The 25,228-nt window shown below is 31.7% G+C and overlaps 1 protein-coding gene across 4 annotated transcripts in view; it reads left to right on the top strand.

Annotated features, from left to right (window-relative positions):
* The first annotated feature begins 723 nt into the window (after positions 1 to 723).
* The window catches only part of LOC142333915 (uncharacterized), a 104,871-nt gene continuing 80,366 nt past the window's right edge, over positions 724 to 25,228 (top strand). For 3 of the 4 annotated variants that reach the window (XM_075381533.1, XM_075381529.1, XM_075381532.1), the window contains exons 1-3: positions 724 to 814; positions 2,346 to 2,498; positions 3,285 to 3,434. In XM_075381533.1, the coding sequence (XP_075237648.1) occupies positions 2,349 to 2,498; positions 3,285 to 3,434 (300 nt within the window). In that variant the 5' untranslated portion in view covers positions 724 to 814; positions 2,346 to 2,348. Of the gene's footprint in view, positions 815 to 839; positions 1,051 to 2,345; positions 2,499 to 3,284; positions 3,435 to 25,228 lie in introns of those variants that run through there. The other variant, XM_075381530.1, reaches the window with a different exon arrangement.

Genomic DNA, 25,228 nt, shown 5'->3' with positions numbered 1-25,228 from the left:
TCTGTAGTTCAACATGTTATTAAGGAGGCGAGCTGTTACTGTTAGTTTGCATGAGATTACAGGGAGGACCTTACAAATCATGCTATCTTCCCCCCACACAAATATTTAAGTATATATTTAAATGTATAATTATATACACGGATTTTTGAAGACGGATATTTCAAACAGTGAATATTGTTGTTCATATTCATAAACAAAACAAAATTTTTGATAAAATTGACTATCATAAAATAAAATTGTTTGTATCATATATATGCTTTCACAAGCCGCCGGTAACCTTCCTGCCTATTAAATCGTCATCCGAAGAATTAATGGAACAAACATACTCAAAATATATTCTATGAACTTGTTTTATATGACGAATATTTCAATCATTTTTAACAGTATAAAATAAATATTATTCAAATTATTAAGTGTTATTCAATTAAACTTTTATTCATGTATTTAATGTCGATAGTTTGACTCAAATATGTTTGAACGTGTAAAAACAAAAAGCTTTTTTTTTACTTTTTTTGTACACAAATATTACTCCTCGTAGCAACGTTTTATGTCTCTATTTAATTAAAGACGCGCGTATTCAAATTGTAGAAAAATATTTATTAATTAAAACATAAATAACAAGACAAAAGTGAAAATTGAATAGAATACTGAAGACAGATTTTATTGACTGGCTCCAAAAGTTACATCGATAATCTACATACATCGATAAATCGAATTGATGCGATACAACAAAAACTAAAAATGACGTAGTAATTAACCTAGTAACCTAGACGTAGTAACCTATTTAATATTGAATATATTAGAAAAAAAGAAGGTAAGAAAAGTTTAGTTATTTTTTTGTGAAATAATGGGTCCGAGTGATAACCGACCTGTATGATAACTGTGGTGTATGATTACGAACACCCCAATAGCACAGTAGTATAACTGATATGCATTCCTACCATGTGCTGTCACTGTTTACACCCTCGGTTATATATATATATATATATATATTCTGTGATCTGTGTGGTGTTTGGTAGTCATTAAAATTATTTTTACAGAGTGAAAGATGTATGTATTATTTACGTGTCGTAAGTATATTAATATAACTAAATATAATATAGTAAACTTTATAATAACAGATTTAATAATTAATCATATTTGGATACCCAGAAGGTAAGAAATCGCTATGTTACTTTTTGTGAAATTACGGCTCACCCGGAACGGAGTCAGAGCATTAGCAAACGGGAAATTAGTCGTGAACACCAAGAGAGAGATATTCAGAATTATTCTGTAGGCGAAATAGTTTGAAGTATTCTCAAACAAGTATAATTAAAGCATTAAACATATTTATGGAAATAGGCAGATTTCGATGTGCTTGTGTTTTTTCAGTTGAAATCATATCCTACATATAAATTATATTTTTGATTAAATTTGATGTACTTGTGATTGTTCAATTCTGTAAAAGGTAGTAGAAGGTTCTCATAAACTTTCTATAAGAAGAGATAATCTCATATTTTTATGTTAAATTTTTAACTTTTCCACAATGGCTTCTTTGTACCACAGAAAATTAATGCAGTCTGGCTTTACCAGAAACACTGTAATAAATTTAGATGTTAAGTTAATCGAATGCTGCTCCTGAATATTTCATGCAAAAAATCTGTAATGTGTTTATTAATGGTTGGTTTGGTTGATAATGGCATATGAGAGTCTGCAGTTTTACAAGTTTTCATGTCTAATGTGACAAAGTTATAACTAGGGTCAGGTTAGGACACTCACTTTTGACTCGCGTTCTTCTAATAGTTCATGTTATATATCCTTATTTTATGTTACTGGCTTCTTAACTCATTAATTATGTTTTTCTTCTGACAATTTTTTGATTGTCTAAAAATTAAATTTTTGTTTTTAATACAACTGAATTGACTTCCACTAGTACTTTAAAAACATGCAATAATCCTTGTTTAATTTAGCATCATAGTCTATATACATAGCATATAGTCTATATTTAGGTTTTCTTTTGCAAAGAATTGTAAAAACCATCACCTCTACTGTTATTGCCTACTCATAAAGATTTTTTGGAGATTTAGAAATTCAGTTATACCATAAAACTCTGGTTTTCATGTGGTCTTAGTTATAAATATAAATTATATGTATAGCAAATCATTTCCATACATAACTGATGCATTTTAGTGCTTTAAAACCCAGTTTTACACATAACATATCTTAAATTATCTTTAACAATATATGTAGTTCCAAGCTCTTGACTTCATCAGATGTTACATTTCAGTAATATTTCATTTAACATGCTTATTTTAAGTCACACTTTTGTAGTAGGATATTAATATATTTTTATATTTTTTTTGCAGAGTATGGATGCACCAACTAACGATTCAGTTTTGGAAGAAAATCCATTATCCTTGCCCATTAAAAAAGAAGACATGCATGAAACTGGGCAACAAGAATATTTGTTTGTACATCTTGCCAAGACTGATGATGATAAATTGACAATTTTTAAACAAGTAACCTATTTTCTTCTTTATTTTGGCTTAAGTGAAAAACATAAAAGCTAGTTATTGTAAGACTTTTCAATTTTTCTGTTCGTAAAGATATTTTTATTTACTGTTTTTAGCCCACATATTATTGAGCATTCATGTCTAACAAGAGATATTTTCATTTATAGTGTAAAAAACATTTATTAGTGGAGTATAGGGGGTTAAATAACTTTGTTTAACAAATTGCATCTAACATTCTATGGTAGATAAATTTTGTACAACAATACGTAACAAATAAAATACAGTGAGCAGATGCCTCATGCCTTAAACAAAGGTGACTAATTCATTTTATACCCACATTTAACATTGTTTATATAAATGTTTAAAAGAGTACAAAGCTATCCTTGCCTTTATGAAGCATGTTCAGTTACAAGAAACTTTGTTATAGGTTTCAATAATCCTTATTCTATGTCACTGCAATTTTTGTTTCCAAACAAGGTTGATGTGCTTCTTTATATTTGCACCAGCAACCTGTATCTTTTACCAAACAATTTAGATTGTGCAAACATTTTTCTATTGATCTATTAATTTAATGCCAATGCCTCCAATATTTCCCTTTTCTTGCACTATCATGTGTGATTATATACTGCAAATTCCAGTTGAATATTATTGTAGATGTACTCACACGGATGAGTTATTTCTATGAAAATCAATTTATTTTATAATTGTAAGAAAAATAGATATATTATTAATAGATGTTAATTATATAAAGATAATAAATTATTATTATTATTACTTTATATTTTGCTGCAGAGTATGGATGCACAAACTGATAGTTCATTTTTTGATGAAGATCCATTATCTTCCAGTATTAAACAAGAAATCAAGCATGAAACAGAGCGAACAGTACATTTGATTGCTCCTGTTGCTATGATAGATGATAAACTGACAACATCTAGACAAGTAAGATATTTTCATTTACTATTTGATGGTTTACCTAATATTTAGCATTCTAAATAATATCTAATAATTAGTTATTTTGATTAAAAGCTTAAAAAAAGTGATACCAAAGTGTATGTGAAATGATAAAACGGTATTTGTAGGATTGAGAAGTCACACGTCACTCCAAAAGCTACGAAAACTCGTGGCTTTTGATAAAGAATAACCATTCCGAGTGAGATTTTATATGAGGTTTCTTGTTTCTATCTTTATAGTGTCAAAATATGCTGTTTCTCATCACATAACAAACCTACTGAAATGCAGCTGATATATTCTTGCAAGTAAATTTATAATCTTTTCACAGAAACCAGTTTTATAAAGAACATTATTGTCCTCAGAGAAACTACTTCATTGTGTCTCTTATGATACTGTAAATGTGGCACAGCCAGAAAAAATTGTTTGTTTACCTCCCAACAGACAGCATGTTGCATTATTGCTGTGAAACATCCATAAAATCAATAAACGTAAGAAATATTGTACTTCTTAATACCATTCCTATTGGTCTTTGGTAACAGCCATGAGCCTACTATTCCAAAATCTGTACTTCTTGTATAGTTTTTAGCGTGGTATTTATGAGTTTTCTGAGGGTTCCTTGGGATTTTTTAATGTGGTTTTATGCCATTTCTCTAGGGTTTTTCAGTACTCATTGATTGGAATCTTTTTTTCATGTGTATTAAATTATAATCTGTAATTATAATAAAATGATTATTCAATAGAAATATGACTATTGCATGATATAAATCTGAAAATTAGTAGAATATATTGAAATGCTACTATTTTTTAGCAAAGTATCAGCTTTCTCAAAACAAGGTTAATTTCTTAGAGTTTCTTTTCACAGAGAATTGAATTCATATTTAAATGGTAGTATAAATTAAATTTGTGCTTAAATAGTTGGCAGCTCACAAACATCCACTAGAAACTGTTGAAACCATTCCCAGTATTGAATTCTCTTTGCACAGTCTCTGGCCAATAACCTTTGAATCGCTTTATATGGGACAAGACTGAGCTTATTACAAATTGCCTTGTTGCAGCTGTTTTTCTGTTAAGCTAACTTTTGCACGGATTTGTTAAGACTACATCACATAGTAGTCGATACGTCTTCATCGAGTACTTATGGTCTACCACTTCACTCATATTTCTTTACTGATCCAATCTCCCCAAAGTCTTCGATTAGTGTTCTTACGCCATATCGATTAGGAACCAGTGTACCTGGAAATCTAATAAAATACTAATCTTTCATTGTCTGTATATACCCATTATGCTTATGAAGATGTATTAAATGAGAAATATTCACTGTTCAGTGTGCACATGGAAAGACAGCCTCAATCATTTAAATACAATGAACAAACAGTGACAAGAAAGAGTCGTATATTCTTTAGTGGACACATATTCTTGTCACAACATCCTGATCGGGTCATGGAAGCTAACTGCATTCAATACAGAATTACAAACCTTTGTAGAAAACATTATTCATATTAACACAGAATAAAATCCCTCAACCTATAATCATTTTTATGTAGGTGTGTATACACTGGATTATGAACTTCCTGTTAGAGCTCGCGCTTTAGAATGGTATATTTTCAAGTTAGATGGTAGCAATGAATTTAATTTAAAGAATGTGATAACTTCTGAATATTTTGTCTACAAAGATGCTAATCATGTTACTCAAAATTTTGTCACTAAAATAGCTGTGAAAAAATGCGTGAGTTCTTTGTGTGAGTTGTAAGGGTGAAAAAAATTCTCTCTCCTTCTTTAAAACGCAATCAACGTAGTGATTGATTTGCCCTCTTAACCAATTTTAGAGATCTTAGCAAAGAAATTTATATAATTTATTTATAAAGAGATCCTTTCATCATTACTCGAAATTTGATCAATATTGATTGTTGAAGAAAAATAAGTAACTTCATAATCTACTAATTTTTTCTAAATGATGTGGTATTGAATTTGGATCTCATGTGTTAAATTACATGCTAAGATGCATTTTATGATGCGTTTTATCACATTTTATCACACATTTACAGATGTGTTTTATCACATTGTCTGGCCAAAATTGTGCAAGAGTTTTTCCCAAACCTTGACACAATGAACTGTAGCTTTGATACTACAACAAATCCACAATTAACTCGAAGTGATGTTCACTTTTTTTTTGTCTTTAGTCACTTGACTGGTCTGATGTAGCTCTCCAAGTTTCCCTTTGTAGTGCTAGTAGTTTCATTTCAGTATACCCCCTACATCCTACATCCCTAACAATTTGTTTTACATATTCCAAATGTTGTCTGCCTACACAATTTTTTCCTTCTACCTGTACGTCCAATATTAAAGCGACTATTCCAGGTTGTCTTAATATGAGGCCAATAAGTCTGTCTCTTCTTTTAGATATATTTTTCCAAATGCTTCTTTCTTCATCTATTTGCCGCAACACCTCTTCATTTGTCACTTTATCCACCCATTTGATTTTTAACATTCTCCTATAGCACCCCATTTCAAAAGCTTCTAATCTTTTTTCTCACTTTCATATAAAGCAACACTCCAAATGTATACTATAAAAAATCTTTTCCTGTAATTTATATCAATTTTTAATGTAAACAAATTATATTTCTGACTGAAGGCACGTTTCGCCTGTGCTATTCGGCATTTTATGTCGCTCCTGCTTTGTCAATCTTTGTAATTCTACTTTCCAAATAACAAAATTCTTCTACCTCCATAATCTTTTCTCTTCCTATTTTCACATTCAGTGGTCCATCTTCGTTATTTCTACTACATTTCATTTCTTTCGTTTTGTTGTTTATTTTCTTGTGGTAGTTCTTGCATAGGACTTCATCCGTGCCGTTCATTGTTTCTTCTAAATCCTTTTTATTCTGAGCTAGAATTACTATATCATCAACAAATCATAGCATCTTTATATTTTCACCTTGTACTGCTACTCCGGATCTAAATTGTTCTTTAACATCATTAATTGCTAGTTTTATGTAAAGATTAAAAAGTAACGGGGATAGGGAACATCCTTGTCTGACTCCCTTTCTTATTAAAGCTTATTTCTTATGTTCTTCCATTATCATTGTTGCTGTTTGGTTCCTGTAAATGTTAGCAGTCATTCTTCTATCTGTATTTGAACCCTAATTTTTTAAATTGCGGAACATTTTATTCCAGTCTACATTATCGAATGGCTTTTTTAGGTCTATAAATTCCAAGTATGTTGGTTTATTTTTCTTTAATCTTCTTCTACTATTAATCTGAGGCCTAAAATTGCATCCCTTGTCCCTATACTTTTCCTGAAACCAAATCTGTCTTCTCCTAACACTTCTTCCACTCTCCTCTCAATTCTACTGTATAGAATTCTAGTTAAGATTTTAGATGCATGACTAGTTAAACTAATTGTTCTGTTTTCTTCACATTTATCTGCCCCTGCTTTCTTTGGTATCATGACTATAACACTCTTTTTGAAGTCTGACGGAACTTCCCCTTTTTCATAACTATTATACACCAGTTGTATAATCTATCAATCGCTTCCTCACCTGCACTGCGCAGGAATTCTACAGGTATTCCGTCTATTCCAGGAGCTTTTCTGCCATTTAAATCTTTTAATGCTCTCTTAACTTCAGATCTCAGTATTGTTTCTCCCCTTTCATCCTCTTCTTCTTTCATCCTAAAATTGCTTCCCTTGTCCCTATACTTTTCCTGAAACCAAATTGGTCTTCTCCTAACACTTCTTCCACTCTCCTCTCAATTCTTCCGTATAGAATTCTAATTAAGATTTTTGATGCATGACTAGTTAAACTAATTGTTCTGTATTCTTCACATTTATCTGCCCCTGCTTTCTTTGGTATCATGACTATAACACTTTTTTTGAAGTCTGACGGAAATTCCCCTTTTTCATAAATATTACACACCAGTTTGTATAATCCATAACACCATTTTCCGCTGTATAACTCTTCGATATATTCCACTCACCTATCGACTTTACCTTTCGTATTATAAATCTGTGTACCATCTTTGTTTAACACATTATTGGATTTTAATTTTTGTACCCCAAAATTTTCCTTAACTTTCCTGTATGCTCCATCTATTTTACCATGTTCGTTTCTCTTTCTACTTCTGAACACGTTTGTTTAATCCACTCTTCTTTCGCTAGTTTGCACTTACTGTTTGTTGTATTTCTTAATTGTCGATAGTTCCTTTTACTTTCTTCATCACTAGCATTCTTATATTTTCTACGTTCATCCATCAGTTGCAATATATCGTCTAAAACCCAAGGATTTTTACCAGTTCTCTTTTTCCACCTAAGTTCAGCTTCTGCTGATTTAAGAATTTCCTATTCAAGTTTACCCATTATTCTACATTTCCTGCCTTATATTTTTTACTGACACCTCTTGCGATGTCCTTTTCAAAAATTCTTTACCTCCTCTTCCTCAACCTTCTCTAAATTCCACCGATTCATCTGACACCTTTTCTTCAGGCTTTTAAACCCCAATCTACATTTCATTATCACTAAATTATGGTCGTTATCAATGTCTGCTCCAGGGTAAGTTTTGCAGTTAGCGAGTTGATTTTTAAATCTTTGCTTAACCATGATAGATTCTATCTGATACCTTGCAGTATCGTCTGGCTTTTTCCATGTGTATTTTCTTCTACTATGATTTTTAAACTGAATGTTGGCAATTACTAAATTATACTTTGTGCAAAACTCTATAAGTCAGTCCCCTCTTTCATTCCTTTTGCCCAGCCCGTATTCACCAACTATATTTCCTTCCTTGCCTTTTCCTTTCTTCATATACACTACATCATCATCATGGGCGCTTGTAGGCATATAGACATTAACAATCGTTGTCGGTTTAAGTTTTGATTTTATCCTTATTACAATGATTCTATCGCTTTGCATTTTGAAATACTCTACTCTCTTCCCTATCTTCTTGTTCATTACGAAACCTACTCCTGCCTGCCCATTATTTGAAGCTGAGTCAATTATTCTAAAATCACCAGACCAGACGTCGTTTTTCCTCTTCCCATCGAACCTCGCTAATTCCTACTACATCTACATTTATCCTATCCATTTCCCTCTTTAGTTTTCTAACTTACCAACCTTTTTGACTTCTAACATTTCACGCCCCATTTTCATGATCAATTAATATAATTTTGGATCTTCAGTATATGACTCTTTCATTATTAACTTGATTCACCCATCCAGTACTAAACCTATTTTCTCTTATTTTTCATTTCATTCAGTTCTTCCAGCGGATGAAAATCTAATAAAAATGATAAACCGATCTTATTACTCTTGTTTGATTTTTTAAGAACAAATGTAATGACTTTATCTGGGGATGAGTTTGGAAAATATTTACACTTATTGCCAGGTTTCTATTTTCAGTTAATATTAACAGAACTAAACTACAGTAATTTTTTTTTTTTATTTGCCATTATAAAATTGTCTGTTGTCAGACCAGTTTTAGTTTGTATGCTATGTAGCATGTAGTTTGGGGATTGTTAAATTTTGTTCCTTATATTTTAACTGTTTGTACTAATGAAATTTCTATTTTTGCTACTTTGAAACAAATATATTGTGCTTCCTTAAATATGAACATAAGATATTTAATATTAAAGTATAAAGTTGTCAATTTGTAGATTTGTCAATTCCGATACATTTTTAACTTAACAGTTACATTTTTTTTTTTATCTTATTGAAGAAATTATCGTGATGTGGAGGAAAGAATTACTGAAAGTAGTTTACAGACATCAAATTGCGTGGTTTGCAATAAATTAAAATATAATTGCATTTGTGATAATGTCATCGATGAAGAATATGATGATTTTAACAGTTTTTCTTTTAAAAAAAGTGCTTGCAAATTACAGAAAAACGTGTTAAAGAAAGGAATGTTATATCTTTTCATCTTCCTATTCACACATGTGTTCTTTGTCAGGAGTCTTTCACTCGGAGATCTATATTATAGTCACACTTATCTATTCATGTTGTAAAAAAAAACTTAAAATATAATTTTTCTAAAAAAACGTTTATTCGACGCAGTAAGTTAAAAACACATATCTCTACTAATACAAATGAGAAAGTTTTGTAAAAAAACTTTTAATGAAAGCTCTAATTTAAAAACACATCTCTCTGTTCATAATGGTGAGAAGAAATTTACTTGTAATTTTTGTAAGAAAACATTTTGTCACAGGGATAGTTTAAAAAGACATCTCTATTCATACGGGTTAGAAAATTTCATTTGTAATTTTTATCTAGAAAGTTTTACTGAAAAGTCAAATTAGGTTACAAAGTGGTATAAATTGTCTCTGTTATAGGATCTTTGCAGTTTGTGGCTAGTTTTTTCTTTTTACATTATTGTATATACTACTCTAAACTAATTAGGTTATAAACAAGATCATTTGGAACCATTTATGTTATATATGTACATTCTGTTAATAAAGCTTTGAAATAACTTGCATATTACATAATTCGTATTTTCTTTATTTCCGGTTGTCTAAAAAGTACTGAGCCTTTGGAATCCAAAATGTAGAATACATTTATTGTTTTTGAAAAATTACATTTTGAGACTACCTGGACCATATTTTTTGATAACCTTCTTCCATTTTTCTGTCAACACCATAAATCCTACACTATAGAACTTCTAAGTTTTCCGTTCTTAAAATTGAGTTACAAGGTTTTCAAAGGCCTTTTTTGAAACTAATTTAACACCATTCAGGGAATTATTGCAGAGACTGAAACAAGTGCTATGCTACCGGTGTAGGTCCAGGCTATATGATGGACGCATCAAAATCTCCCAGTCAAGTTCTTGCAATTGTTGATAGGTTGTTAAAGATGTTGCTTTCTGGCGGTTATCAGTATGGTGTATGACATCCTTTCTATTTACTAATTCTGGCCGTTTTTTTTTTTATTGATAAGTGCAGTCACACTAAATGCCAACAGTACAGGTTTGAGTCTATCATACTGCTTGGTAGCACCAGACTGTGAGACACGATGGCCTTCCAGTTACACCTAACACAACATAATCTTCCTGGCCATCAGTGTGGGCTTTGTCACAGACTATGGAGTTTCTCCTTGCTTCAGTCACAATCTTTTTCACCATTGTGTTCTTAGGTTATCCACTTTTCATCACTGATGATCATCTGGCTTCAGAAATGGCTCAGTTTTATTACGTTTCAGTAGAGATTCACAAATAGAAATTCAATTGAGTAAAGTTTTTTCAGTCAGATCATGTGGTACTCAAATGTCAAGCTTCTTTTTGTAACCAGCTTTCTCTGATTGGACTAACAGTGTTTGGTGATGGGTGTTAGGCCACTGACAATGTCATGAAGGCTCGCATGGCTAGACTTTTACCAGAATATCACTCACTTTTTCTGTGATTTTGTTGTTGGTCTTCGACTGCAAGGAGCATCTTGGACATAACAATTTCCAAAACAAAAGCGACTGAACAATCTTTTGGCTGTTGTGTTTGATGACATATCTTGCCCATAAACAGCACAAGTTTCTTCACGGTTCTGCGCAGCATTTGCATCTTTATCGAAATAAAATTGTAAGATCTCATCAGTTTTGCTGAACATCCACTGATTTTCATAGCACAATACCTTACGTCCAAGTATAAGAATTGCAACATTTTTTGCACATCTAGTAGCTTCAACTGCCAGCTGTCAAATAACATTCGGCCTGACTCACTGCAACTCATATACCCTGAGATTTAGGACATTAAACTATATAGTGTGCAAAACATTCATTACTTTTTAGACTTCCTATTATTAATACATAACAAATGAAAACTACAAGTTTAAGACATTGTTACTAAGATGTTCATTAAGTTAAGAGTATATTAGAAGTAATTGTGAAAGAATATTAAAAACTGTATCCAAATATATGTATAATTATAAAATAGCATGAGAGTCATTTATAAAAAACTTCTAAAAATACCTGATGAAGATTAATTTGAAATTAAGGAAATTTGTATACATTTCTTTCTTACAATGTAAGTGAGCACTAAGAAAGAATTCTGTTAAATTTTGAGTTTAAAGGTTCAAATTGAGTTAAATGTAATTTATTATTTTTAGAATTTTTCTTACCTCTACTTGATTTTTGGTGTGTGTGTGTGTGTGTGTGTGTAATCTTCATGTGAATATCAAAAGTGCAGGCAGTATATGGCATGGCAGCCCAACAAATACAGCTACTGCCACTCTTATTGTATGTACGATGTGATTGGCTTTACCAGCCTCTGGTTACTTGACTAAAAAACATAATGTTTTAAAAAATAATTGTCTATTTCACAGAATGCGATACAAAAAAAAAAATATTAAAAAACCTGTGTATTTTTATTAAAATTTTTAAAACGCCTTGACTTTAGAATAAGTTGTACGATACATACATATATTGTGTTTTTTGACCCTAAAACGTACAAATTTACAGAAAAAAACCCAATACCCTATCTTTGACATGATCATTTTACTTCACCTTTCAATATAGCTGTTCTAGCCATATTTGTCGGAAAAGTAATATTTATTTATAAAATAATGTTAAGCTAAAAACATAAAAAAAGGCCATTGTTGAAAACTTGTAAGTAGATTTCTTCACATAATTTAATTCAACTTTGATAGCTAAGATACTTTCTAATAGTATTTTATCTTAATCAAATCCCCATAAAGAGATGGGGGAAAAACTTGAATTTTATTATATCAATATATTCTGAAATACTGGCAGAGCAGGTACTACATATCTTATCAAAGCAATTTTATGTTTACATGTGCACAAATTGATATCTGTTTCTATCTTTAATTTTTACTATTAAAATTCATAAAAACTATTGTTTAAATTTTTGCGCTAAATGAATGTTTACAAAGTTCATATTATATTAAATATATATATGTATTTATATAAATAATATCAATCTAAAAATCAATGTGATATTTGACATTCCATTTCATTGACCAGTGCCTCATAATTATTAGATCAGTATGATGATATTCTGTTCGTAAACACTCAACAGGATGCTCATCAGCGAGTTGAGATCTATATTTTATGTCTTCTGACACATTTTGATACTTTGATATTATTTGATACATTTTAATATTATAATATTTATTGTCAAAAATGATTCGCAAAGATATATGGTAACTGAAAAATGATTCTGTCCTGCAAGCTACTCTTTTAAGAATGGAAACCTCTCAGTAGTGCAATACAAAAGTTCTTACCTGATACGTAGTATTTTAGCTTAATGTCATTACGAAGATCCAAAGTTGCTTGCCTCAGTTCTTACTTGAACAAGCTCTGCAAGGTGTGCACACATTCCTATTGTACTAGGTGAGTAAAAGGGTCCATTAAAAAAACCATTGGCTTGATGACTATTGACTATTGATGGCTATGAACATTTTTTTAGAATTTGAAAAATTGTATGCCTATTTAAATTAAATGTCGCCTACCATTTTTTTATATATTTAAGTATATATATATATATATATATTTTTTTTTTTTTTTAATCGATGTTGTGGAGAAATACCATTTATGTACCCCCACATGGTGGAGGAGTGTTGGACTCACATGGGTTCGGCTAGATGTTATAGAGCCTATGAATGCCTGCACCCTACCGCCGACTAAAACTCCGGTTTCACTGTTCCTTTCCACCCAGAGCCGGTTTTGCAATTAAGTATATCACAACACCGGGGGTGACAAGATAGGGGGGCTTAGCAGTCCTGTAGCTTCATCGCTGCCCCCACCTGCACAAGCGTGGACAGATGGCGACTCCACTGAAGGCTGTCCCTCACCGCCTCACCTTCTGGCTCTTGACGCTGCTTCTGACAGCTACATTATTCTGACTGTTTCTTCTTGGGCTGTTTTAGTTCACTGCTTGCTCTAATTAACTATAGTTTAATCAATAATCTAGATAATATAATGACTTCTACCAACTGTACTCACTTTAGCTAATATTCACACCCTACATCGCTATTTACCTTCCTTTTGGACATTGGTTTCACTTGCAACTTGCTCAGAGGCTACTGGAGTCCCCTCGCTTCATCTACCACCCATGCATGTAAACACAAACGAGCGGCAACTCCATGAGGGGCTGTCTTTCACTCCCTTGCGACACCTGACCCGGCTGCCAGGGTTCTGTTGTATATTCAACTCGCTTGTCATCTAACTCTTCTTGCCTCATCATTTTCTTTCTGTTGTAACACTATACAGACAAAATTAGCCACAGCTGCAAATCGGTCGCTTCACATCACATTGTCAGGATTAATTTGCCCTGTTACTGGTGTGCACTCACATCTTTCCTTCTCCCATCTACTACAGGAAAAGATGATGTATTCTGATGTTTCTGTTTCATTGCAGTACCGACACTCTGTACTATCTGTTCTGTGTCTTGCAAACAAGTACGCTCTGAAGGAGCTGTGGCCGGTTAGGAACTGTGTAAGCCAGTAGTAATTTATCTCGCCAAATTCTCTCCCGATTCACGGTCCAATCTCACATATTAATCGTCTTGTGTATTTACTTTTACACGAAACAGTCCACCCTATCTGCCACTTCTCTAATACCTCACGATATGTCTCTTCTTTACTCATATCATCATCTATCTTCACCTGTGAATCAGCCAACTGCTGCAGCAGAAACACTCTGGCAACCACAAGTAAAAGCCTCTGTTGTGAACACCGAGGAGTAGGCACATGTAATTCTCTGAGCTATCCTCCTTTGTACTCCCTCCAGCTGTCGTCTGTTATGATCATACCTCAGAGATCTGTACCATACCGGTACACCATACAGCAAATTTCCTGCAGATATATTTGAATCAGTTTTCTCAGGTATGCAGGGACATTGACTTTTTTTCAACACCTTGAATATAGCCTTCCAACTGAGAGAATATAATATATTGTGGCCATCTACCAATATGACCACTGGGATTTGACACGTACACCGAGTACCTTTCATTGCATTATCGACAGTTTTCATCACTTCTTTTACAGCATCAATCGCTGATCTCCTCGACCGGGAACCAAATTGCCATTGACTAAGGCCACCTCTCTCTTCAATGTAATTCCTCAGCCTGGCCTCTAACATTCGCTCTAATAACTTGCAAAGATTTTTAACTAAACAGATCGGTCTATATGGTACTGCGCTCTCTGGTGCCCCAGGTTTCTGTATTAAGACCAGTTGTGATGTCTTCCAAGAAGTAGGGATAAAATCACCCTTTGTCATTTTATTCATTACGTCTAGAATAGTAACTGGAGCTTCCTCTATCAGGATCCGGACGACTTCAACCGAAATGCCAGCCGGACCCGTACTCTTATGCAGCTTCATTTTTTTACCTGCAGTCTTAAGCTCCTGCATGGTAAACAGCGGTATAATGTCAGCTAGTATTTCTTCTCTGAAAGGCTCTGTTTGTTTCAGAAAGAGCTTCCTGACGTATTCACATACCTTATCCTTCACGATCACCAGTAAACTGTCAACCTAATCTTTCTGATACCAACTGGTAGCCTTTCCCCCACATTGACATCTGTCAATGTCCTCGTGTAGTTCCTTCCAACATTTGGTCTTGGCTTTTTTAATAGCTGATGCATACACGGTTCTGGCTTTAGCATACTCCTTTTTTGCACTGTTTGGTTATAATAAAGAGTAGAAAAAGACGAAACAATTGTAAAACTGAAACGAGTAAAAGATTGATGAGCCTTATCTAGCCTTTACTTTTAAATTGATGTATAAGAAATCAAAAGAAAAATTAAGATCATGAAAGCTGTTTTTTTAAATATTTTTATTGTGTATTTTCCATAGGATCTTTTCTGCCCTGCCAAAAACTCTACAGCAGGGAGGAAGCTTCGGCCTTGCACTGGGAAATACAAAATAATTTCTTTAATACACGTTTTAACACTTTTTTAGAGATTTACTCATACAATGCTTCTTAAAAACTACATTGTTTTATTTTGTGATGTAGAATTATCACAAAAGATGTACAACACTTTTCCCTTCAAAGTTAAGACGACAGGTGGTTTAGCAAAGCAGAAGAAATTTCTGGCTGCCTGGTGAGGGGGTAAAAATATTTTTTTTTGGTTCAACCGACGGCTCTTGAATAATATATTTTCCATTTGGAGTTAAGTGGTCTCATTTGTTCCACTCTTTGGTAACAATGTTTATCCCCAGCTGGGCTGTCCCGTTCGCAAAGAAAACACATGTACCTAGTATAGCCTAACTGCATGCCTAACAAAATAGCTGTAACTTTCAAATCACCACATATGTTTCAATTATGTTTTTTTATAATTTATTTTTTCAAGAACATCTTTCATCACATTGTATGTCTTTCAAATTAATACCATAAGTGATTGGTATCGAAGGATATTTATTACCGTTGTGTAGTAGAACCGCTCTTAAACTGTACTTGGATGAATCTATGAAAAGGCGCCAGTCCTCAGGTTTATGAACTTGTCCTCAGTGTGACATAAGCTCATCAATGTTTATCCAGTAAACTGAATTAATTTCATCAATAAACTATTAAAACAATTCTTTTTGTCAGTTTCGAAAACCCGAAATATTAGTATTTTTTTGAAGTAGATTCCAACCTTGCAGTCTTGATCCTAACAATTCAGCTTGATTTTTTGATAAGTTCAAGTCCCTAACAGAGTCGTTTAATTTACCTTGTGATATAAGATGCGGTATCGGAAGGTAATTCAAAATCAAAATCATTGTTGTCTTCTTCAGTACTGCCTGATTCTTCATCGCCGCTTTCAAAATATACATTCACAGGTGGCTCAGGAAATTGAATAATTTCACAGTGAGGCACAGGCCTAATTGCAGATTGCAATGAACGATATTTTACAGTATGTTTAGATTTTAGAAATGTTATGTAAAAAGTAGTGTTTTTGTACTTGATTTTTTTTTGTTTAAATGATTTTTTAAAATAATGAATTTTATAAATTTAAAATTTCTCAAATAAAAGAATCAGTCAAAGATGATGTATTTAACTCGATGTTAAATAATGTAGATGTTGATATAATTGATGAAATTAGTAAAATTAATGGAATTGTTGGTGCTATACAAATTGTTGATTTTATAATTATTCATTTTATTAAAAATCCTGTAGTTGGAGGTATACCTCTTATTGATAATGATGAAATTATTAGGGATGTTTTTGTTAAATTTGTTTGAGTATTGATTTGGTTTAAAAAATTGATATTATTTTTTTTGAACGTGTTTATTATAGTTAAGTTGATTATGGTGTATATAATTAATAGAAGAATAAATTGTTGTTTTGAAATTATTAATGAAAAGATTATTACTGGTGAATTTGAGATTGATGAGTATGCTATTAATTTTTTTAGTGATGTTTGTTTTATTCCTGAGATTGGTGCCATAATTATTGATATTATTATTAGTTTAATTCTGGTTATTTGGGTTGCAATAATTGTGGGAATGATTTTTTGTATAGTTATCATTATTATACATATTTCTCATCTTATTATTTGCATAATTCTTGGTACTCATAGGTGAAATGGGATTATACCTATTTTTATTAAAATTCTCATTATTATTAAAATTCTTTCATTAATGGGGCAGTTAATGATAGCATTAATAATTATTGAGGTTATTATAATTGATGAGGATATTCTTTGAATAATTAAATATTTTATAGATTGTTCATTTATTTTATTTCTTTTTTTTAAAAGGGGTAGAAAAGAAATTAAATTGATTTCTATAGATATTCATGAGAATATTATTCTGTTGGAGGATATTGTTATGATAATTCTTACGGTTATTGTTGTGATAAATATTGTTTTTGATAAATTTATTTTAATTAAAAAGAGAATTTATTCATCGATGGGGTATAAACCCATAAGCTTAGTTTAGCTTATCTTTTTGTAAAAGGATGTGTGATGCATTAAGAATTTTGATTTCCTCAGTTTCAGTTTAATTCTGGATTTTACAATTTAGCATGAGTGAGGTTTCACTTAATTTACTTCATCAAAGTAAGCCTTTAATCAGGCATCTTGCTTGAGTATAAAAATCAATTGTTTTTTATCCTTTTTTTTTTTATATATCATATTTTATACGGTACATTATTTGCTTATTTGTTTTTTTTTAATTTTTTGGCAATTTTTTGCAAATTTTTGCAATTTTTGATTTTTGAGTTTAATTTTTCAACAAAAGTTTTTTCGTTATAATAAGATATTTATATTATATCATTCAATTGATTAATTACTATGTTACAAAAAAGAAAAAAGATAGTTATATTATAATATATATATTATATATAGTAATATATTTATTTAAATATATCTATTTCTCCCTTTAATATTTAATCTTATGAAGTATAATATTTTAATTCATAAGTGTTATATAAATTAAAAAATTTATTATATAATAGATAACCTCTTATATTTAAATAAAGATTATTTAATTAAATGCATCAATAAGATATTTAATAAAAATCATTTTTAATTTTAATTAAATACTTATTTCATAAGAATTTAATTAAAATCAACTTTTAATTAAATTAAATAGGATTTTATTAAAAATAATTTTATTCATTTAAATAAATTTTAAAGTTTAAAAAACCTAAGGAATATAATTATATTATAATAAGTGTATTTAAAAATATATAATTATTAAAAAAAAAAAAAAAAACCTCATGGTTTAATTCTTATCTTAAGGTTTAGTTTGGTAAAATAATTACATATGTTTTATTTAAGTATTTATTTTGGTTCTTTAAAAACAAATTTATTATTATTTATGATGTAAAGATTATTGTTGTTTAAGTTTACTTTTATATATTTTGAACCATTGTTTTTTTTTTTATAGAAAATTATGATAATGTTAGGGGTAGCTTTATTTAATATTTCTTTTTCTTAAATTATTAGCTTTTGATTTTATTGACTGGTTTAAGCTATAATTTATTTAACTTCAGTTAGGGGTAGCTTGAAGTTGTATTTGCACAAGGGAGGAGATCCTTTTTTGAATGTAATTTGTTGTTTAAAATTTTGTAGTTAAGGTCCCCTTTAAATATAGTTTTAAAAAAAATTTGATTTTTGTTTTAAAATTTGGCTTTAAATTTATAACGCATGTAAATTTTTGTTAGGTTAAATATCCTTAACGGTTAATTTTTATTTTCAGTGTTAAGGTTTTTTAATTTAGCAGTAATAGTACTTACTGTAGACCGCTTTTGAAACTACGTAATTGCGAATATAAAAAGAAAAAAAAAATGTTATGCGACTGTCATTTTAGCCAGGGTTGTCGTATCCTGACTTTTTATATTAAAATTGTATTTTTGTTGAATACTCTTTAAAATAAACGCGTTTCAACTTCTATTTAAAATTCTGATCATATCGGAAATAGATGAACGTACAAAATTATGAACTTGCAGTTCGCCTACGCGTCTGCACGGGCGTTTCTCCCCACCGACCCGGCCGACCGCGGAACCCTTCCGTCAGTTGCAGGCGGCTGTTTATGTAATTAATCCGTGCTGAAAAATCTATTCTATCGCGAACCTCTACCAGGAACGACCGAGAAGAAGAAGACGGTAAAAAATCTCACTATATACATTCTTCTTTGAAGGATGAAGTTTTAGCTAACGTTAAAAGATATGCCGATTTTATTATCGCTCTAGAATTAGAAAACGTACGATCTGACGACAAATATATAATTTCATTTTAAAATGCCGAGCGCGGTTTAAGAGGAGATTCTATGAAAAAAGATTCCGTAAGTACTTTATCCAAATTTATTAATGAAATTTCCGCAAATGTGAATTCGCTTGAAGCCATGCAACGTCTAGCAAACAAGAATGAATTTATCGTCGTCCAATGATGTTAGATCATTGTAATATGATTACACGATATTAAATTTAATTTACATATCGATTCGTTTCACATTTAATTTAGTCTGTTAATATTTCACATCGGAACAATTAATAAGACAAAGAGGGTCAGTAAAGGCCTCTATATCGAGAATTCTCATTTTACTGACAGATTTGATCGTTCACAAGATGATAGAATTGACTTACAGATTAAGTTAAGGAATCTTTTTAATTTGCAAGGCAAATACGCCGTCGTTCGATCAAAACTTTAAATGGAATTTTATGATGATGATTTATCTTTCGATCGTAAATAAGTCGAGCAAGATTTATGTATTATAGAACGCCAATTGCAAAATTTAATAAACGATACTAATAATGATAAAAAATCATCTAATAAAGAAATCAATTCAAACACAGTATTACGCGTATTATTATTACTAATATTATTATTATTATTATTATTCGACATTTTTGGTAATCCGGCCCGGGGACCAAAAATGTCGAATAATTTATACCACCTTGGTTTAATACCTCGGTTGGGTTTAAATTATTCGCTGGTTCACTGAAATATATAAATCTTTGTTTTGATTATATCCGAAGTTATATTTATTCTAATATTCAAACTTCATATACGTAACGTTGTTATAAATTAATTATACATGACTGTTAAATACGTGTTGAGTCTCTGATGGCTGATACTAGATACTGCTACTATTTTTCTCATTACCGCAATTCTTCGGCTCGAGAGATTTATTATAGTTTAGTAAAATACTGCCGTTTAAAAATTATTTAAAATTCAATTAAAAGTACTTTATCGAATATTTTTTAAATAATAGTAATATTTACAACATTATAAAAAGAAATGTAAATATAAATACGTGTACGTGTGGAAATAATTTTCAATGACCTCTTGAGAATTACGAAGTAGTTCTTTCGTTTAGTATTTTATCGTGGTTTCCCTTAATCCATCCAAGCAAATGCTGAGATAGCGCCTGGTTTTTTCCGTGGAATGCATATTTACCCGTTCCTAATGGGATCTAAGTTATTTATTATTGTTTAATGAACAGAATATTAATTTTACGTGTAGAAGAAACGTAAAGATATGTTACTATAAAAATATATAATTAAATGACTGAATTCAGTGGTTTTTTTTTACAAAACTGTTGTTATTTGTAAAAAAATGAGGTGATCTCTTTTCGCAATCGTAATGCTATTGTCATGTATTTTAACACACTTGTATATAAAAAATTAACTAAAAATTTATTGCGACTTTATCAAAATGCTATACTTGAGTTGTTATTTTACTTGGTTTTTTTTTAAAATTAATATAATTACCTGAAACATGCAAAATAGTACGACACCGAAATGGAAGCTTGCCAGTTAATTATATAACAACAAGGTAACATTCATTGAATTATATGTCTGTGTTTTTTCCTTTAATCTTCCTTCTACTATTAATCTGAGGCCTAAAATTGCTTCCTTTGTCCCTATACTTTTCCTGAAACCAAATCGGTCTTCCACTCTCTTCTCAGTTCTTCTGAACAGAATTCTAGTTAAGATTTTTGATGCACGACTAGTTAAACTAATTGTTCTGTATTCTTCACATTTATCTGCCCTTGCTTTCTTTGGTATCATGACTATAACACTTTTTTTTAAGTCTGACGGAACTTCCGTCAAAATAATGAAATAATTGCCGATATTAACACAATTTTTCCCCTTAATGGTGTTTTTCATTTTTTCATTTATCAATAATCTGTTACCCGTAAGTGCTAATACTGCAGTAAACATTTCAGCCGCTGTATTACATTTACTCATGTTTGAATATTAAAAAACTTACGTTGCCTGAAAACGATAAAAAAAAACAAAACGATTTACATATTAAATTTATCAGTAAGTTTTAATAATATTGTAAATCTATAAGAAAATCGGATAATGTTAATGACGTGTCATAGAAAATTCGTTATTCGTTAATTCGTTTAGACAGATTGGAAAGAGACATCTCATAGTAACCTTGAATTTTACCTTGAACGTGACTTTTACCTTATTTTAAGGTTAACATGATTTTTTTACACGGAATGACCTATTTTTGATCTGCCGATGAAAGGAGTAGAAAATTTTACATTGAAATATATAATCGCACATATCACCTTGGACCTTTTTTGAAGGTCATACGGCTAAACATCAGAGCTATTGTTTTAGTGTAGTCATTTTTATGGTCTTTCCCTTTGGAGCATAAACGTGTAACTCGTCAGGTCCACCGTTCCTGGGATATTTGTTTAATTGAAACCCAACCGCCAAAGAATACCGGTATCCAAGATCTAGTATTCAAATCCGTAAAAAGGTTATTCTTGCCTTTACTAGGATTTGAACTTTGGCCCGCTTGACTTCAAAATTAGGTGATTTGCATGCATAATTCACCACTATACCGACACGGTGGGTATTTTTGTAGACGACTGTTATGTTGTGACGTCGCAGTTGAGCGGCAGAATTAAAAAATTAATAATATTTAAAGTGTAGTAAAGTATTTAAAGTGGCCGCTAGTACCGCCACATCCGCGCGAATAGAATACGGAATGCGCGCGCGCGCTTTAGTTAGAATCATTGAATTAAATTAACGGAAAAATATTATATTTAAATAAAACGATAAATATTTTAAATTAAGTTGTACGTAAGCCTTGCATCAGAAAAAAGCCGCGTGACGGAAAAGTACTACAACTGTGTTGTCAGCTTTTTTTATTTATTTTTAATAGAGCGATTTTCTCCGTAGATGTTTGCTAATAATAAAATGGTTTTTGGTCTGGTTTAATAATATTATAATAACGTGTACTTATTCCACGTTTCGTTCTATTTTATTCAGTCAATGTTTTTATACTTTCCTTTATGTTCAGTCGTTTACATAAATTTACTTAGAATTAAATAATCTACACATATATTTTTTTCCGAAAGTTTATTTCTTTTCCAGCAGTTTAACGTAAGACGTATAACACTGTGTGTTGCGATTTAAATTTTGTATTTTACATTACTTTTCTAACAGTTACGGTTGTGGAACATGTTTTATTCAATTTTTGAGGTAAAAAAATAGTCTGAACCGGACTCCAATTTTCGGTTCGTGTAATTCACGGGGGTTAGTTGCAGACCATAGTAATGTATTTTGTGAATTAATATGAAACCACGCTTCATCTATAAAAAATGTCGTGTCGAGGATACCGACGGAATTTTAGTCGGTAATTTAGTCCTTCGGTATGATCTGTAGGCTTCAGTTCTTGAACACACATTGCTTTGTAGGGGAGTTGCAGTTCTTTTGTTAGATTTATGATCGGTAGCAAGTACGATATCTTGCTGCTGCGCTTACTTACGCGTTGACATCGATGGACTTTCGGCCATAACGTTCGAAATATCAAGCAGTTTCTGTTCGTTTAGTCTAGGTGATATTCCTCTTCGATCGGCGTCTTCAATACATCCTGTCGCCCGAAATGTTTCGATAAGATTTCGAACCGTATTGCGGTGAGGAAGAGGAGTAATTGTAAACTTTTCAAAAAAGTTCTGCTCCACTACATCAGTGTACTTGTTACCTTCGCGAAAGACGTCTTCAACGAGAAAAATGCGTTCCTCTACCGAAAAAAAAAACCATTACGTTTCTCGGAACTAACGATTCCGATAAACGAACGAAATGAAGCGCATCGTTCAGCGACAACTCAACAGCTGATGTTTTGGTTTATTACTGAACCCACCGAGTCGATCTAGTCTTAAACTCATCGCATATCAGCCGATTTCGAACTCGAGAGTTCTAAGGTTCAAATCCTAGTAAAGACAGTTACTTTTATAAGGATTTGATTACTAGAACGTGGATACCGGTATTCTTTGGCGGTCGGGTTTCAATTAACCACACATCTCAGAAACGGTCGATCTGACTACAAAACTACACTTCATTTACATTCATACATATCATCCTCTGAAGTAATACCTTACGGTGGTTCCGGAGGCTAAACAGAAAAAGAGAGGTTTATTACTGAACAACGCCCAGTGAATTCACCGGGCAACAAACCTAACGCCGAAAGATTAGAACGCATCTGGTAATTCTGAAGCGTATTGTACAACTGCTTTCCGAACGCAATGTATATCCCCGCCTACGAATAAAATCTAAAGGAAAGGGATAATCGTTTAAATGTTATTTCGATTAAGAATTTTGTTTTTTAATACGTTTACATTTACTAACCTTTGTAATAAATTATTTTTGTTACAAGGTTACAGACAACGCGGAGGTATTATTTTATCTTTTGTTATTTATCATTAGTCCCTTTTTTATTCTGGTTCAGTATTTCTTTTAATTTGGTCTACGTGTCTTTTACAGGGTCCGGCATATAAACCTGACGATTTTTGAGGGATAATAATTAAACTGTGTTTCGTACTATTAAAACATTTAATTTATCAAATTAAAAATCAATTTTTGCAATTTACAGTGAATTACTTGCGTAGATTTTTTCGTTTGAATATTATATCGTCCAAATGTTTTTCATTACTCCTCACACATTCGCTTAACCTCGTTCTAAAATTTGACGTTGCTCGCTCGATCATCGCTTGTGGAAACGCTTCAATTTGTCGTCGAATGGCCTCCTTGAGTTCTGCGATCGACTGCGGTCGACTACTGAAGACTTTACGTTTGAGATACCCCCGCAAAAAAAAATCACAAACAGCCAGATCAGGTGAACGCGCCGGCCAAGGAATGTCGCCAAATCGGGAAATCAAACGTCCAGGAAAGGTTTCTCGCAGAACATCCGTTGCGATTCTCGCCGTACGGACGGTGACACCGTCCTGTTGAAACCAAATTTCACGTCCTTGAAAGTCATTCGGTTTCGGTCGCAAAAATTTATTCGACACGTTTACGTATCGATGAGATGTTACTGTTACTCGGCGATTTAACTCCTCAAAAATATACGGGCCGATTATGCCGAACTTTGAAACCGCACACCGCACTGTAACATATCGACTGTGAAGTGGTTTTTCAAGAATTTGCCGTGGATTATGCGAAGCCCGATAACGCTAATTTTGTTTATTTACAAATCCTAATGGATGAAAATGCTCCTTGTCACTTAGAAGAATAGCGGCATTCTGGTGGACATTTTCGAGGATGACCTCGCAAGCCGCTTTGCGATTATATATAACGATTATTGTTTTTCTAATCTATTTGTCATCGTCTGATATTTCGACGCTCATCTTTAGCATTTCCTAGGATAAGACTAATTTCCGAGATGAAATTGCATTTTTTTTTATTCGTGCGTTCTCTATTATTTTAATATAAGGTTATTTCTCTATATTTTCGAAATTTTTAGCTATTCTTTTCTAAACGTTATCGATAGTTTTATTAGTAAAACTTTAATAAAATTCATTTGTTTTCGATAAGGCTCTTCCGAATCGAACTGCGTTCGGTTTTCTCTTTAAACCGTCGGAATATTAAAGAATCGTCGATCAAATGTTAGTAATATTTTCGAAAATTAATAAATAGGTTTGGCAATGTTTTTACCTTAATTCGTAGATTAGTTACGAAACCGAGCAGGGAATTCCAGAAGTTTCGTATATAGAAAAATTAATTTTGTATACTCCTGTAATTAACAGGATCGATCCTTAAAAATCGTTCGGTAAGCTTTATTTTATAAGATAGGAAAAGATACGTTTTAATATTTGATTAAATACAAAAGTATATTAATATAATAGAAAAAATAAAAATATTAACGATAATGTAAATACATCACCCCTTTTTATACCGCTGGCTATAATATTTTACAGCTCTACTATTTTTTCTGCCGTTTGTCAACATAGACGACTCCTGCTGATTTGGAAATAATGTCAGAAGCTACATCTACAGCCCGTTCATAAAGTCACCCTTTAATCCTCCATCTACGAAAATATTACACGCGTGTACTTTTTGCAAGCCTAGCGTTTATTTATTATTCGACGCGTTAAATAATTATTCGATCTTATTCCGAGCGACAGAATG

This window comes from Lycorma delicatula, chromosome 13 (assembly GCF_047948215.1).
Source record: "Lycorma delicatula isolate Av1 chromosome 13, ASM4794821v1, whole genome shotgun sequence".
Classification (NCBI taxonomy): Eukaryota; Metazoa; Arthropoda; class Insecta; order Hemiptera; family Fulgoridae; genus Lycorma; species Lycorma delicatula.
Note: the sequence above shows the minus strand (reverse complement) of the source record. Positions and strands in the feature narration are given on the sequence as shown.